Genomic DNA, 17,578 nt, shown 5'->3' with positions numbered 1-17,578 from the left:
TAAAATATTTCTGTTTGCTGACAACACTAGTAAAGGATGTTGCTTGCAACATTGGCCCAGTTTCAAATAGTGCAGTTCATAACCTACAATGTTCATGGCATGTAGAAAATAAACAAACACTAAATCACAATAAGACTCAGTTTTTACAGTTTCTAACACACAATTCAACAAAGCTCATCGTTTTAATTTCACAGAATTGGCATGTGATTAGTGAAACTGAACAGTTCAAATTTTGGGTGTTCAGATAGATAGTAAACTGTCGTGGAAAGCTCACTTTCAGGATCTTGTTCAAAGACTTAATGCTGCCATTTTTACTATTCAAATGGGGTATGAAGTGAGTGATTGTTTGACACAAAAAATAGTCTACTTTGCTTCTTTTCACGCACTTATGTTGTATGGTATTATATTTTGGGGTAACTCTTCCCAGTCTAAAAGGATATTTTTGGTCCAGAAACAGTCAGTTCGGGCAATAAGTGGTATAAGTTCATGAAACTCTTGTTGACCCCTGTTCATGAGTCTGGGTATTTTGACATTGGCCTCTCAATGTATATATTCTTTACTGTCGTTTCATGTTAACGATATCAGCTTATTCTCAATAATTAGCAGCTTTCACTCAGTTAACACTTGGCAGAAATGCAATCTGCATTTGGATCGCACTTCAACTCTTTTGCAGAAATGGGTGCAGTATACTGCTGCATCCTTTCCAATAAGCTACCACCATAATTCAAAAATCTTAGCAGTAATCCACGTGCTTTCAAATCAAAAATGAAGACTTTCCTCATGGATCACTCCTTCTATTCTGTCGAGGTGTTCCGTGAAAAATTAAGCTGATTCATGTTGTATTGTTGATTGTGTTTACTTAAACTTATGGATTGTCTGTTTTTGGGTTCATAAACATTTTCTTTTCATCTGTCACTACTTTTGTGTTGTGATTTCATCTACCGACGTGTTCCATGACCTTGGAGATTTGCCCCTCACTTTAGTCCTACGGAACTTGAAGTGTAAAGAAATAAATAAAGTCTTCCCACTCTCCCATGAGCCACTAGATGCTTCCCCCTAACCCTTCCCTTCCTCTTGCCTCTCTCCGTCACTCACCCCACACCCCCGCCTCACTGCAGTACACTCACCGTGGACCAGTAAAGAGCTGATAGTTGACTAAGCCCATTGTAGGGAGAAAGGAGTGTGTGTGTGTGTGTGTGTGTGTGTGTGTGTGTGTGTTTGTTTTTGCTACAGGTAGACTGATTGATGATGCAGTGCTTCTACCTTTCAGTGAGCCATCTCCTTTATTCCTAAATAATTCATAACAATATAGAAAGGATAGATTACCACTCTCCAAACAGAGTCTTAGGCAGGCACAATGAAGAGACAGCTAAAATATTAAAATTTTTGGACAAAGTCCTTCTTCTGCAGTAGAAAACACACATAAGCACACATGATTCATTGTCTCATGACAGTGGCCGTGAGTGTGTGAGTTGTGCTTGTGGAAGGATTTAGTCCAGTAACGTATCCAACAGTGTACTTTTAAATGTGCTGCTGCTGCTCAGTGCCTGCTGTGTGTGGTGAATAGCGATGTGTCGTAATTCATATTGTTATACATCCCAGATTTTCCATTCTTCAAATATTGCTGTTGCATATGTGTTCTTTTATTGTTTATTGACAGAGAAGGAAAATAAAACTTTGGCAATCAGCGTTCAAGGATAATGTTATCATTTTTTCCGTAGCACCATTTGTTTGCTCAATAATAGTCCACCACCGCTGCTGCGTGACACTTCCCATTTTGCAAATCACACATGTATTCTGCTATTATATCTTTTGTCATCCTGGCCTGTAATGTGATCAGCTAGTACATACCCATGGGTATGCAAATCTATTCCCCACCTGTAATTGTATGCAGTAAAATTCATGAGCATAAAGAAAGTTGACAGATAACACATGGTACAATACTGGACTGGACCATATAAACTGTGGGTGACAGAAAATATGATAATATAGCGCTGGAAATTTCTGGATGGGATATAATAATAGAAGGAATGAAGGTGACTATTCACCATATAGTTGAGGTGTTAAGCGAGTTAGTCATGAGTTCAGTCTTGTTCATGTGCCTGTCATTGCATAATGTCTCCACTGTGTGGTGATATTCTAATAACTGTATCATAGTAAAATACTGTATTTCTTAATGTTAATCCTTTATATAATCTGTTTTTGTTCCATTGTTTTGCAGGTCCTGTCACCAGAGGAACTTTCATATGTGCAGCAACTTATTCCAGCTGCAGATAGTATGAACGAAACTAACCATATTGGTATGCGATTATCTACAGTTAATATTACTATCCCTGCAAATAAATTCACATTTCGTAACAGTTGTAGTGGAAGTACTGCAATGCAGACAACTCAGCTGCTTGAACACAAAGGTACACCTGTACAATTTTGTTATCTACTTCATCATTTCATCCCCATCGACGCACACGTCGCCCAAGTGGCGTCAAATCGAAAGACCTGCACCAGGCGAACGGTCTACCCGACGGGAGGCCATAGCCACACGACATTTCCATTTATATGTACTCATTTTTTTCTCCATTGTATTTTTCTCCTCTCTATTCTCCCATTTATTCCTGTTCCTTAGTTGGATTAATGTTTTCAATTTTTCATATTCTCATCCTACTTTAATCCATCTTTACTTCTCACTTAGTCCCTTTTTCATTTCTTGACTGAAGCTAGCATACTGCTTACTAATGTATTGCCTTAGACCTCCTACTCTCAGATGTCTTTTATTCATCTACACCTTCCTTCCTCTTCACAACCAGTGGATTTAGCTCAATCTTGAGCCTGTATAACTTATTCTCCACCCATCCCATCTTCCCTATGCAATCATTCATTCCTGTCTTAAGACTGGATGCAGGCTTCCAAAAGATGCTAGTGTTGTGTTCTTTCTAAGAGATTTTCTGTCAGCAGTATTTAGTATTTTGCCTTGTGATGGTAACTAATAACCTGCCTGTTTCTCTGTTTTTAATTTTAATAAATAAGTAATTTAAATTCACTTGTTCTCAATTCTTGTGGGGGGGGGGGGGGGAGTTGTCAGCAAGGAAAAAAGTTTGAGAGGTAGCTAGTTCTTATGCCCTCCCCCACTCACTGGGGACTTTCCTGACAATAAGTGATTTATGTACCAGGTCTGGTTGAAATTTATACAGTGGCTTAGGAGGATATGTGGAACATACATACATACGTCCATATTATTATAAAAGTGAATTCATTGTTGATTTCTATGTTAAGACAGTTATTGTGCCGTTTCTTCTTGTATATGGTGCCACTTCTTCTTGTATATGAATGAGGCAGGTAGTATAGATTTCATGAGAATGAGAAAACCCACTATTCATTGCTCAAGACTCTTTTATGGTTTTTTCAGTTGAACAACTTGAAGCAGCTGTGGAATCTGGAAAGAAACATGTTCTGCAGTTACTTGAAAGTTTGAACAAGGAAAAAGCATGTAACTTAGAATCTGAGAAAAAAGTAAATGATTTAATGAGAGTGCAAAGAGAACAAGAAATGGAAATTGAGAATCTAAAAAGACAGACAGTGTACCATGAAGAAAGATTGCAGCAGTTCATGTAAGTTTTATTTTGTATCTGTGTTCTTGACAATATGTGGTTCTCAATAAAATTTTTAAAAAATACATTACATGTATGTTTGTTCCCAGTGTGCTATTGGAGAAGGAAAGAGTGAAAGTTAGAGACTTTGAAAATGATCTTCACAAAGAAAAAAATAATGTTAGACACTTACAGTCACTTCTTGAAGCTGAACGTCAGAGGGCCAGTATCTCCAACAGAAAAGATTCAGAGCTTATAGAGGTAAAATACAGCTAATAAGCATTTCATTGTCTTTATGTAAATATTTCTGCTTCATGCAGAATGATATATTGAGGTTTATTTTGAAAAATATGATAGTCACTGTTATGAAATCATTCTTTATGCACACCTGTATGTGGTAAGTTTATTATATTTAGGTTTGAGTCCACTTGTTTGACAGTGTGGTGGCCTTTTGCCACACAACTGTCTTAGGAGTTCCATATAGACCTAGCTCTCAATAGCTGTCTGCTAAGGCAGCCGGTTTCTCCCTTTGCATGTTATTTCCATACCAAGCTGTCATTCCTGCCATGGTAACCGGATACCTGCACATTATGATCGCTGACTACTGCTGGGCAAAAATAGCTCAGTCCATAGCGAGACTTCTGCCGACCTACTCTAGACCAGTCTCCCTCTTCCGTGGTGTCTACGTCAGTTCCTGCGTGCGCTTGCACCAATACGGACACACCACATTGAGGTGCACACCATGAAGTTTTGAGAGACACTCATGCCCTGCCATCTCTACCCCTGCTATGCAGCTGGGCATATAAATGGTGTTTTGTGCCACATCTTGTGCTGAAGACTACTGATTTTGCACGCCATGTCGGAATATCATTGTACTGGTGAAACTTAGGGAGGAGACTGTCACCTGCCTCGGTGTTCACCTTTTCTACTGTGCTACACCTGTTTCCAGCACCAATCACACCGGCAAGTGACTTTTTCGGAACTTATGAGTTTCAAGACTATTTTATGTGTTGGTCTTTGTACAGAGCCTACCATACCTTGCTCTATCATTGGGCAAGTGACTTATAAGTTAAGTAAGGAAACATTCCTACACTGGTGACCCAAAAATAGACTCCGTCGACTTAATATCCTATTTCAGCAGGGTATTACCACCTTGTTCTGTTAGCGCTTATTTCAATTCTCCCACACGTCCACATCCCACCAGCAACCAGTTTTAATGCTACAGACACTGTTGTTTCACATCAAGAGCCATTTGTCTTCTTTTGATGTCCTTTCTGCAACATTGTGGCAGTGGCTTCCTCCTTCCCTCCCAACCGACGCTGCATTGCATGTGACAGTGCTCTGGCACCCCATGACATCATCGCTGGCCTGTCCACATGTCTCATGGAACTGGAAGGCAGCAGTGCTGAGCTGCATGCACTCCTTGTGGCGATGCAACCACCAGTGGCCCTACCACCAGCACCAGACTCCACAGCCAACTCCTGCACCGGTTCCTGCTTCTGTTGCCTCCACTGCCATCCTTCCCTGCTTTGACCCACTGGTGCCCATTGCCCCGTATGCCACTAACACTCTGTCCAGCCATGCTGTGGCTCACCTACTGTGTTTGATGCTGCGGGATCTGAACCTGTGGTTTTCCTTGGGGGACACCATCTTCGTTGGTTGCGGCATCACTCAGGGTACCACCAAGTTCGCTATGGTGATCAGCCAGTGCGAGGCAAGTGGAGGTCCAAGATGCCATTTCATTGCTCCTAGCCACCAACAGCTATGAGACACTCTGATGCTCACCGACTGAGATCACGAGATGCTAGTCTCCTTGCCTGAAACCACTGCTGTTGCCATCCCCACCCCCATGTGGCACAGGCAGCTGATCATCATTCCTCCAGCTACTCCGTTTCAACCCCCTCCTCACTGCTCAACATGCTGTCCGCACTGGCCCGCAGCATAGGGCCCAGCGATATCCTCACCCACCTCAGCGCTGACATAACAATGCTACAAGCAACTGTGGCCCGCCTCAATTCCAGTCGCCACCTCCCGCACAGTTCAGCCCACTAGTGCTACAACGGCTACCACCACCACAGCCCTAACCAACCTGCTAACACCTCTCGTGACACAGACGGCCTCTGCTGATGCTGCAAGCGTTTTAGTACAGATGCTGCAAACTGCATGGAGGCCTGCTCTTGGCACCTAAACACCAACAGCCACCATAATTAGGCATGCCTGGCTGTTAGTTGATCTCCCAGCATCTGTTAATCTGCAATGCTGGCCCTGCCTCACTTTTCCTGTTGTCTGTCTCTCTGTGGCGGCTTATATGGGAATCTGGCACCATCTCAGCCATCCTCCTCATGGCAGCAAACAACTCCACCATTGTCACCTATGGCATATATCACCATGTTCTCAACCTTGGCCTACAATGGCACCTCCCTTGAACCTTCACCGTCACTGACCCCATTACCAGAATGGACTTCATCGGACACTACTGCATGCTCATTGACTTTGAAGGCCGGTGCATCATTGACTGCGACATTGGGAGATCAACGAAATGCACCAATTGTTTCACTGTTCTTCTCGACATGAAGCCAGTGGTGTCTTTCAATGCATATGCCGACCTACTGGTGCAGTTTCCTGCTCTTACATATCTGTTCAGTGCACCTCAGGAGATCCACCATTCAACTTTACACTACATGGACGTGGCTCCTGGGACACCGTACTTCTGCTGGCCCCGGTACCTACCACCACACAAACTGAAAATCGTCAAGGTCGCATTTGACGAGCTGCCCACTGCTGATGTGATGTGTCCTTGGAAAAGCCCATGTACTTTCATCCTTCACCTTGTTGAGAAGATGGGTGGTTCCAGGTGCTCATGCAGGATCACCAGGAGGTGAACTAGTGCGCCATCCCTGATTGATACCTGCTGCCGTTCTAACACAGCTGAATTTTCAGCACGATTGACTGCACCAAACTTTCCCCCAGATTCCGGTAGCACCTGAGGATATCCAGAAGACCTTTATGATCTTCAGCCTTCATAGTGCCGCCCAAACATGGCAGCGTTTCTTGGATGGTGTGTTGCAAGGCTGTTTCACCTACCTGGACTACATACTCGTGTTTTCCAGGACACTCAAGGAATACCGTGATCGATCGCCTCTACCGTATTTTCGAATGCCTCCAGGATGCTAGCATCGTCATGAACACAGGAAAGTACATTCTCGGTGTCAGTGAGGTGGCATTCTTGGGCCACATCTTCTCCTCTGCCGGATCACATTCATTGCTTGTCAGTGTACTAGCCATCCTCGATTTCCCACTCCCAGAGACGCTCAAGGACCTCCACCATATCCTCAGCATGTTAAACTTCTTCCACTGTCTTCTGAGGAATGCCACCGCTATGCAGGAGCTGCACTCCATGGCGTCCAAACAAGAGGGAGCAAGCTGGTACATCACAAATGTAAAATAGCTTCTCTGCCACTAAGTGCAACATGGCGGACGCTACCCTGCTCGCCCATCCCTGTCCCATCGCCCCACTTGCCATAGTGGTCGATGGTAGCCAGACGGCCATTGACACCATCTTGCAACAGCACGTCAGTGACCCCTGGCAGTCTCTTGCATTCTTCTCCAGCAAGCTCTCTGCTGTTCAGTGATGCTGGGATGCATACGACAGAAAGATCCTCAACGACTACGAGGCAGTCGAATACTTTCGGCCATCGGTGGAGGCCTCTCACTTTACAGTCTTCACCAATTAGGAGCCCCCACTGTTTGCTCTTGCAAAAGACTTTGACCAGTGCACCCCACGTGAATTCCAGCAGCTGTCGTCCATATCCAAATTTGCCACCGACACATGTCACATTTTGGGAATTGACAATGTCATCACTGACTACCTCCGCTACATCTGTGCCGTCAACTCGTCCGTGGACTACAAGGCACTTAGCACCGCCCAGGAGCATGATCCAGAACTCACCTACCTTTGTCTGGGTGATGTTACTAGACTACACAGCTCCCAGCTCAGACAATAGTATTTGGTGTGTTGTATCCACTGGGTGAGTGCACCAATTCCTGTGTGCTGCCTTCCGCAAGGCCACATTTGACCAAAACCTGCCACTTCCTGGCATGCGTGCATTTGTCATTCTAGTGATGTAGCATTTTGTGTAGCCAGATATTCAGAGGGACTACAGGACTTGGACTCGCACCTGCTTCGCCTGGCAGCATGCCAATGTCGGATGCCACATATATATCCCCGTCGCCACCTTCCCAGACATCAGACATCGCTGTGCCCACATTCACATGGACCTCTTCGGCTCTCTAGCTTCTTCTGATGGCTGCTGCTATCTCCTCACCATAGTGGACAGTGTCACCTGCTGGCCTGAGTAGTGTCATTACCTGATGTCACCACTGCCACAGTAGCCACCACCTTCATCTCCATGTGGACTGTCCATTTTCGCTGTCTGCCGCTATCATTATGGACCACAGATGCTAGTTTACATTTGTCCTTTTTTGTACTCTGATGGACCTCTGCTGCACTGACCATCTCCTTACTATTGTCTGAGCCAATGGCTGCACCATATCCTGAAGGTCATAACAACAGGTGGATCACTTCCCTGCCACTGGTACTCCTCGGCCCTCAGTCACTCACTCACTCACTCACACAGGGTGAGCAGCAATCTGCCACTATTTGCTGATGAAGCTGTAGTGTACAGGAAAGTGTTGTTGTGTGACTGTAAGAGGATAGGGGACAACATACACAGAATTTCTACATGGTGTTGCGCTACAGCAGCTTGATCAAAATTTGGTAAAATGTAAGTTAATGCAGATGAATAGAAAAAACAATCCTATAATTTTCAAATACAGTATTGGTGGTATGCTGGTTGACACAATCATGATGATTCAATATCTAAGTGTAAGGTTGCAAACCAATATGAAATGAAATGAAACGAGTACAGGTCAATAGTAGGTAAAGCAAATGGCCAAATTTGGTGTATTGGTAGAATTTTGTGGAAGTGTAACTAACCAATAAAGGAGTTAGTGTATATAATGCTGCCTCGTGATGGCTGGGTGTTGTGTGCTGTCCTTAGGTTAGTTAGGTTTAATTAGTTTTAAGTTCTAGGGGACTGATGACCATAGATGTTAAGTCCCATAGTGCTCAGAGCCATTTGAACCATTTATTACCAGCAAGTTCAGTAAACAGGAATCCTTGGAGGGTGGATGATGTTCTTACTGCAATGCATTATTGAGAAAATTTAGGAAACCGGCATTTCTGGCAGATTGCTGACTTCTACTGCCATGTTTTGTGTAAATACCAAATAAGAAAAATTAGGGTCTTTATGGAGTCACATAGACAGCCATCTTTCCTTCAGTCCATTTCCTAGTGGAACAGGATAGGGAATGACTAGTAATGGTACAAGCTGCCCTCCACCAGGCTCCACATGGTGACTTGCGGGATATGTATGCAACTCTAGATGTAAATGTATTTCATCAACCAACCAATCTATGCAATATTTTGGCCCATCCTCATGCCACATCCATGCCCATCCTCTTGCTACTTGATCGTATACCTGTGGAAGACACAAGTGCAAGAGCTGTTTGATAGAGCCACCCAGCACATCCTGCTACAGTCCTATCACAAGCTTATTGTATACCATCAGAGGCGGGGCCGCCTGTAAAAGTAGTCATATTGTGTATGAGCTTCGATGCAATTTTCACAAAGCATTTTGCATGACCATGACCATGACCACCAACCATCTGGCCATCCAACTTAATGGCCATCGCCAAACTGTGGCCAGGAAGAGAGTGGGCCAGTAGCAGGACATACTGCTTGATTTCAGTTGCTGCTTTGTGACCCGTGTCATCTGGATCCTTCCCACAATCACCAGTTTCTGTGAAGTGTGTAGATTTTAAGTCTGTCCTTGCATCACGTCTTTCAATCTTATAAACTTCTTGACCTCAGTCTATTAGGTCCCTGCTCCAACCTTTCTTCAGTGTGCCTCAATGCCTCGACTTCAGTGCAGAACTGCAGTCCTAGCACAGTGTACCTGTACATCTGTGTGTGTGTGTGTGTGTGTGTGTGTGTGTGTGTGTGAGAGAGAGAGAGAGAGAGAGAGAGAGAGAGAGAGTGACACACACACACACACACACACACACACACACACACACACACACACACACACTTAGTAAGCCAGCACGATGTAACTGTACAGTTGTGTGTGTGTGTGTGTGAGAGAGAGAGAGAGAGAGAGAGAGAGAGAGAGAGAGAGCGAGCGAGCGACACACACACACACACACACACACACACACACACACCTGTACAGTTACATTGTGCTGGCTTACTAAATGTTGCGGGAATTTATAAGACTCTCTCTCTATTTTTGAAATAATTTAGTACCTGAAGAATACTTTTAACTCAGTCATAGTATATTTCAACTTCCACAGAGAACAAATTCAATATTTCCCACTATAATTATTCAAACTCGTGCAAGTCAGCTGACTCGTCTCACGTCAGATCCGATTAAATACATTTACAATAGCATAGTTTTTACAACCAAGTAATTTATGAACATGTCTTTCTTCTAGCAAGTCCAACACATGAAGTATAATCAACAATTTTTCAGCTGTTCTTCTTTTTCCCTCATTAGAATAGTCAACATTATAAAACACCGTAAGAATCATAAACACTCCTTGTTCTTCCAATACAGCTTCTGTGGCATGAGCGGCATACACTTGTCGATGCCATTCGACCGTCGCGTCTACCTTGTGCTTGTAAATCCTTTCCAGCCTGCACACACAAACATGTGTCACGCAGAATGTTCATTCTCACACTAATTTTTAAAATATTGTGTGTTCGAGACGGTAGAAGGATGAGTGGTTCTAGAATTTATGCAGAAATTCTCGAATCACTACATATCCCTCCCCTCAGCTCGAACACGCAATATTTTATACATGCTCATTATGTACATCAGTATTACATACAACAACAATTCATAATTCCACAGTATGCATTCCACATTCTTTTATTAACCATGCGTAACCCCTTTCTTTACTATTTAGATTTTCTTTTTTCATTTTACTTTGATTATAAAACGGGAGTATTTCACTCAATGTTGGAGTCAATTCTCTTATATCTAGGAGTCGTGGGGCCTAAACCTTTGGTTTCCATTTGTAAGCTCCAGGTGTTCATGACACTTGAGTATTTTACTCTTTATTCTAATTCTTTGTACTGATTCTTTAGTACGTAATAGCCTCATTAATTATAGACTGTTTGTAGCCTGGAGGAACTCTGGGCAAATGAAAGTGTTCTTCTCGACACTTGCAAAATCAAATAAAACATAATTCTGCTCATGGAATATAGGGTTCAAACTTACCAAAATAATTCCTATTAAGTGTGTGACTTCTGTCACAGTACTGTCCTTTTCCCCTACGATCAGTACGTAATATCTTACAGGTGGGTTGACCCTTTGAGTGCACTTACTCCTTCCGTTTTTGTACGCACGCCCCTTTTTAAAACATCCCTATTCATCAGGCCACAGGTTGTCCTACCTCCATGTAGGTACGCCCTAATCGTTTATGAGTAGGCCTCATGGTTTATTGCCCTAGTATACATCTTTATGTACACTATAATTAAATATTTCCTGGTAAATATACAAATGTATTATACACTTTGTATATCCTTCTTAATACTTCCTTTGGTCCCTAGAGTCCTCCCCTACTTTTCAACTTATACGTACTTGGTATATACTATGTCTCTATACACTATTTAATATATAATATGTTTACTTAGGTTATAAGAGTCCCACTATCCTACAAATAGCAAAACTCTCTTACTACTTTCAGTATCTCATTTCCTAAACTAATTCCTTCAGCATCATCTTATTTAATTCGACTACATTCCATGATCCTAATTCTGCTTTTGTTGATGTTCATCTTATATCCTCCTTTCAAGACACTGTCCATTCCATTCAGCTGCTCCTCCAGGTCCTTTGCTGGCTCTGACAGAATTACAATGTCGTTGGCAAACCTCAAAGTTATTATTTCCTTTCCTTGGATTTTAATTCCTACTCCAAAATTTTTCTTTTGTTTCTTTTACTGCTTGCTCAATATACGGATTGAATAACATCGGGGATAGGCTACAACCCTGTCTCACTCCCTTCTTAACTACTGCTCCCCTTTCATGCCCCCCAACTCTTGTAACTGCCATCTGCTTTCTATACAAATTGCAAATAGTTTTCGCTCCCAATATTTTACACCTGCCACCTTCAAAATTTGAAAAAGAGTATTCCAATCAACATTGTCAAAAGCTCTTTCTGAGTCTACAAATGCTAGAAACATAGGTTTGCCTTTCCTTAACCTATCTTGTAAGATAAGTCATAGGGTCAGAGCTGCCTCGCATGTTGCAACATTTCTATGGTATCCAAACTGATCTTCCCCGAGGTCAGTTTGTACCAGTTTTTGCATTAATTTGTAAAGAATTTGTGTTAGTATTCTGCAATCATGACTTATTAAACTGATAGTTATGGTATTTTTCACACTTGTCAACACCTGCTTTCTTTGGGATTGGAATTATTATATTCTTCTTGAAGTCTGAACATCTTTCGCCTGTCTCATACATCTTGCTCACCAGATGGAAGACTTTTGTCATGGCTGACTGTCCCAAAGCTCTAACAGAATGTTGTCTACACTTGGGGCCTTATTAGACTTAAGTCTTTCAAGTCTTTCAATGCTTTCTCAAATTCCTCTTGCAGTATCATATGTCCCGTGTCATCTTCATCTGCAACCTCTTCCATTTCCATAATATTGTCCTCTAGTACATCTTCCTTGTATAGATCCTTTATCTACTCCTTCCACCTTTCTGCCGCCTCTTCTTTGCTTCTACGTGGTGTTGTGATACAGCAGCTTGATCAAAATTTGGTAAAATGTAAGTTAATGCAGATGAATAGAAAAAACAATCCTATAATTTTCAAATACAGTATTGGTGGTATGCTGGTTGACACAGTCATGATGATTCAATATCTAAGTGTAAGATTGCAAACCAATATGAAATGAAATGAAATAGGTCAATAGTAGGTAAAGCAAATGGCCAAATTTGGTGTGTTGGTAGAATTTTGTGGAAGTGTAACTTACCAATAAAGGAGTTAGTGTATATAATGCTAGTGCAACACAGTCTTGAATACTGCTCAGGTGTTTGGGATCCCAAGTAAATTATATTAAAGAGAGACATTGAAGTAATTCAGATACATTGTGCTAGACTTATTACCAGCAGGTTCAGTAAACAGGAATCCTGTTTACATCTGCCCCTGGAAATGTCTTACAATTAAAAACCTGGTTCCTAAATCTCTGTCTTACCATTATATAATCCGTCTGAAACCTTCTAGTATCTCCAGGCCTCTTCCATGTATACAAACTTCTTTCATGATTCTTTAACCAAGTGTTAGCAATGATTAAATTACTCTCTGTGCAAAATTATACCAGGCGGCTTCCTCTTTCATTCCATACTTCCAGTCCATATTCACCTATTACTTTTCCATCTCTTCTTTTTCCAACAATCGAGTTCCAGTCCCCCGTGTCTATTAAATTTACATCTCCGTAAACTATCTGAATAATTTCTTTTATCACATCACACATTTCTTCAACTTCTTCTTCATCTGCGGAGCTAGTTGGCATATAAACTTGTGCTACTGTGGTAGGCATGGGCTTCATGTCTATCGTGGCTACAACAATGAGTTCACTATGCTGTTCTTAGTACCTTATACATGTTCCTATTTATTTTATTAAATTATTAAACCTACTCCTGCATTACTGTTATTTGATTTTGTATTTGTAACCCTGTATTCACCTGACCAGAAGTCTTGTTCTTCCTGCCACCGAAATTTACTAATTCCCACTATATCTACCTTTAACCTATCCATTTCTCTTTTTAAATTTTCTACCCTACCTGCCCACCTTTCCCACATTCCACACTCCAGTCCATAGAATGCGAGTTTTGTTTCTGCAGATAATGATGTCCTCCTGAGTAGTCCCCACCTGGAGATCCAAATGGGTGATTATTTTACATCTGGAATATTTTATCCAAGAGAATGCAATCATCATTTAACCATAAAGTAAAGCTCCATGCCCTTGGGAAAAATTACTGCTGTAGTTTCCCCTTGCTTTCAGCTGTTCTCAGTACTAGCACAGCAAGACTGTTTTGGTTGATGTTACAAGGCCAGATCAGTCAATCATCCAGACCGTTGCCCTCCCAACTACTGAAAAAGCTGCAGCCCCTATTCAGGAACCACACGTTTGTCTTGTCTCTCAACAGATACCCTCCGTTGTGGTTGCACCTACGGTAGAGCTATCTGTATCACTGAGGCACGCAAGCCTCCCTACCAACGGCAAGGTCAATGGTTCATGGAGGGGGCAGGGGATGTAGTAATAATCCTATATGGAAAGTAGCTGATTACCTACCAATACTCGGCTACCTAATTTTTCATCACCCAGTTCCCACTGCTACCCTGGTGCTAGGGCTGAAATGTTCAACAAAAAATGTCACCAATTAGGGAGCAACTGGGCAACTGGAGTGGCATTTGAATAAGGCACTAATATAGTTATTTCTTATTGTTTAACATGTTGCTACCATCCCAACCCATACATCTGCAGATGCTAGGGAGGTCTTACTCGTAGTGTTCTTCCAGATAGTAAGTGATACATGTGCCAAATTTGGTTGAAATTGTCTCACACATTCCACACTTATGCATTACAATATCACCCCCTTCCCTTCCTCACTCGCACCCATCCTATCCCTGTGGGTCACTTTGTCATCTGGACTATTATCATTTTGCATAGCAACCACTAGTACTATAGATACAACACAAACATTCATTGTTTGTGATTATTTTTGTCAACCACTTCCTACTCCCACCCTAAATCCCATCAAACCACTGGGGCTGAAATTTCTTTGGAAGTGTCAGCAATCAAACTTAAAATGCTGAAAATTACAGGATCAACGCTAATATGGGCCATTCACAATTATTTTTACATTTCACATCCCTCTCATCCCCCACTCCTAAGGGTGTCTTATACTCCCATCCTCCAGTTTTTATTTCCAGATATTACATCATCTGAAGCATAAAGCGGTCACCAGTTTAGTATTGGAGGGCAGTGTGGAGGGTAAAAGTCATAGAGGGAGACCAATAGATGAATACACTAAGCAGATTCAGTAGGTACTGTGAGATGAAGAAGCTTGCACAGGATAGAGTAGCATGGAGAGCTGCATCAAACCAGTCTCAGGACTGAAGACCACAACAACAACATCATATTACATCATATTTGTACCAAGTAATGGCTCAAGATGTTCCAGGGTTATGCATAACATGCCATCAATTCGCCTCTCCACCCCTACAAATAGGGGATCTGAGGGTATCTTACCCTAACACCATTTTTTCCTAGATCACAAGCGTTATGTGTACTATGTTTCGTTCAGATTTCTTCATATATTGCAGACCTACATACATCATCCCCATTCCTCCCCTAACACAAACCTCACCCACCCTGTGTTGGAAGACCGTCCTGGTCCCAAAGAATTTTTTCCAGATAGTAAGTCATATGTATATCAAGTTTGGTTGAAATTACTCCTAGCGTTCCAGAGTCATGCTTTACATGCCACCCCTTCTTACCATCTCCCCCAACCCTAGTAGTTAAATGTAATCAGGGATGTCACCAGTCACCCCAATGACCGTGACACTTAAAGACTCAACACTAATATCAGTTTTTTTCTGCCTTTACATGCCAGCCCCTTCACAAGCCCTCCATGATCATAAGTCAAGTGTATACAAAGTTTGGTTGAAATTGCACCGGGAATTCCCACCCTAAATCCCATCAAACCACTGGGGCTGAAATTTCTTTAGAAGTGTCAGCAATCAAACTTAAAATGCTGAAAATTACAGGATCAACGCTAATATGGGCCATTTACAATTATTTTTACATTTCACATCCCTCTCATCCCCCACTCCTAAGGGTGTCTTATACTCCCATCCCACCCTGTGTTGGAAGTGCGTCCTGGTCCCAAAGAATTTTTTCCAGATAGTAAGTCATATGTGTATCAAGTTTGGTTGAAATTACTCCTAGCGTTCCAGAGTCATGCTTTACATGCCACCCCTTCTTACCATCTCCCCCAACCCTGGTAGTTAAATGTAATCAGGGATGTCACCAGTCACCCCAATGACCGTGACACTTAAAGACTCAACACTAATATCAGTTTTTTTCTGCCTTTACATGCCAGCCCCTTCACAAGCCCTCCATGATCATAAGTCAAGTGTATACAAAGTTTGGTTGAAATTGCACCGGGAATTCCAAGTTACAAGTCCATATCACCACTTTTCCACCCCATCACAAATAGGAGTACTAGTGGTGCCTTACCTCCCACCGAGCGAGGTGGCGCAGTGGTTAGCACACTGGACTCGCATTCGGGAGGACGACGGTTCAATCCCGTCTCCGGCCATCCTGATTTAGCCTTCCCTCACCCGAGCTTGTGCTCCGTCTCTAATGACCTCGTTGTCGACGGGACGTTAAAACACTAATATCCTCCTCCTCCTATCCTTACCTCCACGATGATTGTTTCCCGATGCCACTTCATGAGTACCCCAAGTGCTGTAGTCCATTCGCATATGTGCATGCATGCTTACACACACACACACACACACACACACACACACACAAAGGTAGGTAATTCCTCCAACGAGAACACCAGACTTTAATTATTTTTTTCTTCCTCTGAGCCACAGATGATACTGTTCATGATGTTTATTTTATTATGTTGTCTGACAGAAATAAATAATCCAAATGTGTGATGGAGTTACTTTATTTGAGTGTATATGAGTGAAATATTCTTTTGCAATTTATATTTCCAGTCAATGAGAATCAAACTGGAAAACGCTCTTGACAATGAGATGAGACTTCGTATACAAATAGACCAGGCAAAAAGCAATCAGGAAGCACTAATGTCTCAGTTAAAATGCCAGCAGTTGAAGACGGAATCAGGAGTAAACTCAAGAGACACTGCTACATTGATTACTCTAAAGGTTTGTAATGTATGGTAAAAAAATACTTAGTCTAGTCAAATTAATATCCTTCTGAATTGTCTTGTTTGTAGTAAGGTTATACGTCCCTGAAAAAAGAGATATTTAAATTATTGTGTTTTTAATACTGTCTTGTGTTTTGTCCCATGGCTGCATATTGCTATGTGAGCTGGCAACTACCATGTATGTACAGCCGGCGTCAGCACACTTCTCTGGCAGGTTCGCTTGTCACGTCTCCCATATCTCAAACAATGGAGCAGCTACCTGATTATTCTTTTGCTTTGATATAAAATTTGACACCCATACTCTTCCAGCTTGAAAACCATTTTCATAAACAGGAGTGAAATACACTACTACTACCAAACATTAAGGAGGGTCATGATCAGCTTACATCTTGAATGTCTGTTCAAATATGAAATGTTGTAGGAAGTACTATGTAGTCCAGCTAATTGCAGGCAGTCTGTTCTGTGGTGCCACAGCCATGCTCCACGTTGTTCAGAATTCTGAAAACATAAGCTGCATGCAAATTTTTCCCTAATGGCTATCAGCACTTTATGGCTGGCACAAGGTAATGAATGGCTGGTTGAGAGTAGCTAGATAAGTGTAAACAGTCTCATCAACTTTTTCCGTCTTTCATACACTTCTTCCTGTAGTTTTCCGTATTTCTAAACTTCTACATCAAATATCTTGTGTAAAGGCTCCGAGCTGTGTCATGTTGTTGGGCTGTAGATATATACAGATGACACCCAACTTCGCTTGGTCAGGCATCATTCTCTGGATAAAATTGTGTGTTTTAATTTGATAAGTCTCTTCCTCAAAAACTCGTACTGCTCTGTTTGAAATTTCATATTGTGTGTTTGTAAATATCGCATGAGCTCTACCGTGTATTATTGTTATGAATTAAGGGACATATAAAGATGACTACCTCTTAAGAGTTAAATGAGAACTTTCTGCCTATGACCC

General features: G+C 42.0%; 1 protein-coding gene across 1 annotated transcript in view; it reads left to right on the top strand.

Annotated features, from left to right (window-relative positions):
- Window positions 1-17,578, top strand: part of LOC124775796 (A-kinase anchor protein 9-like) — a 517,018-nt gene that overhangs the window by 422,187 nt on the left and 77,253 nt on the right. The window contains exons 40-43 of the mRNA XM_047250627.1: window positions 2,222-2,411; window positions 3,404-3,605; window positions 3,695-3,845; window positions 16,448-16,618. Coding sequence (XP_047106583.1) covers window positions 2,222-2,411; window positions 3,404-3,605; window positions 3,695-3,845; window positions 16,448-16,618 — 714 coding nt within the window. The remainder of the gene's footprint in view (window positions 1-2,221; window positions 2,412-3,403; window positions 3,606-3,694; window positions 3,846-16,447; window positions 16,619-17,578) is intronic.

Source organism: Schistocerca piceifrons, chromosome 2 (assembly GCF_021461385.2).
Source record: "Schistocerca piceifrons isolate TAMUIC-IGC-003096 chromosome 2, iqSchPice1.1, whole genome shotgun sequence".
NCBI lineage: Eukaryota > Metazoa > Arthropoda > Insecta > Orthoptera > Acrididae > Schistocerca > Schistocerca piceifrons.
Note: the sequence above shows the minus strand (reverse complement) of the source record. Positions and strands in the feature narration are given on the sequence as shown.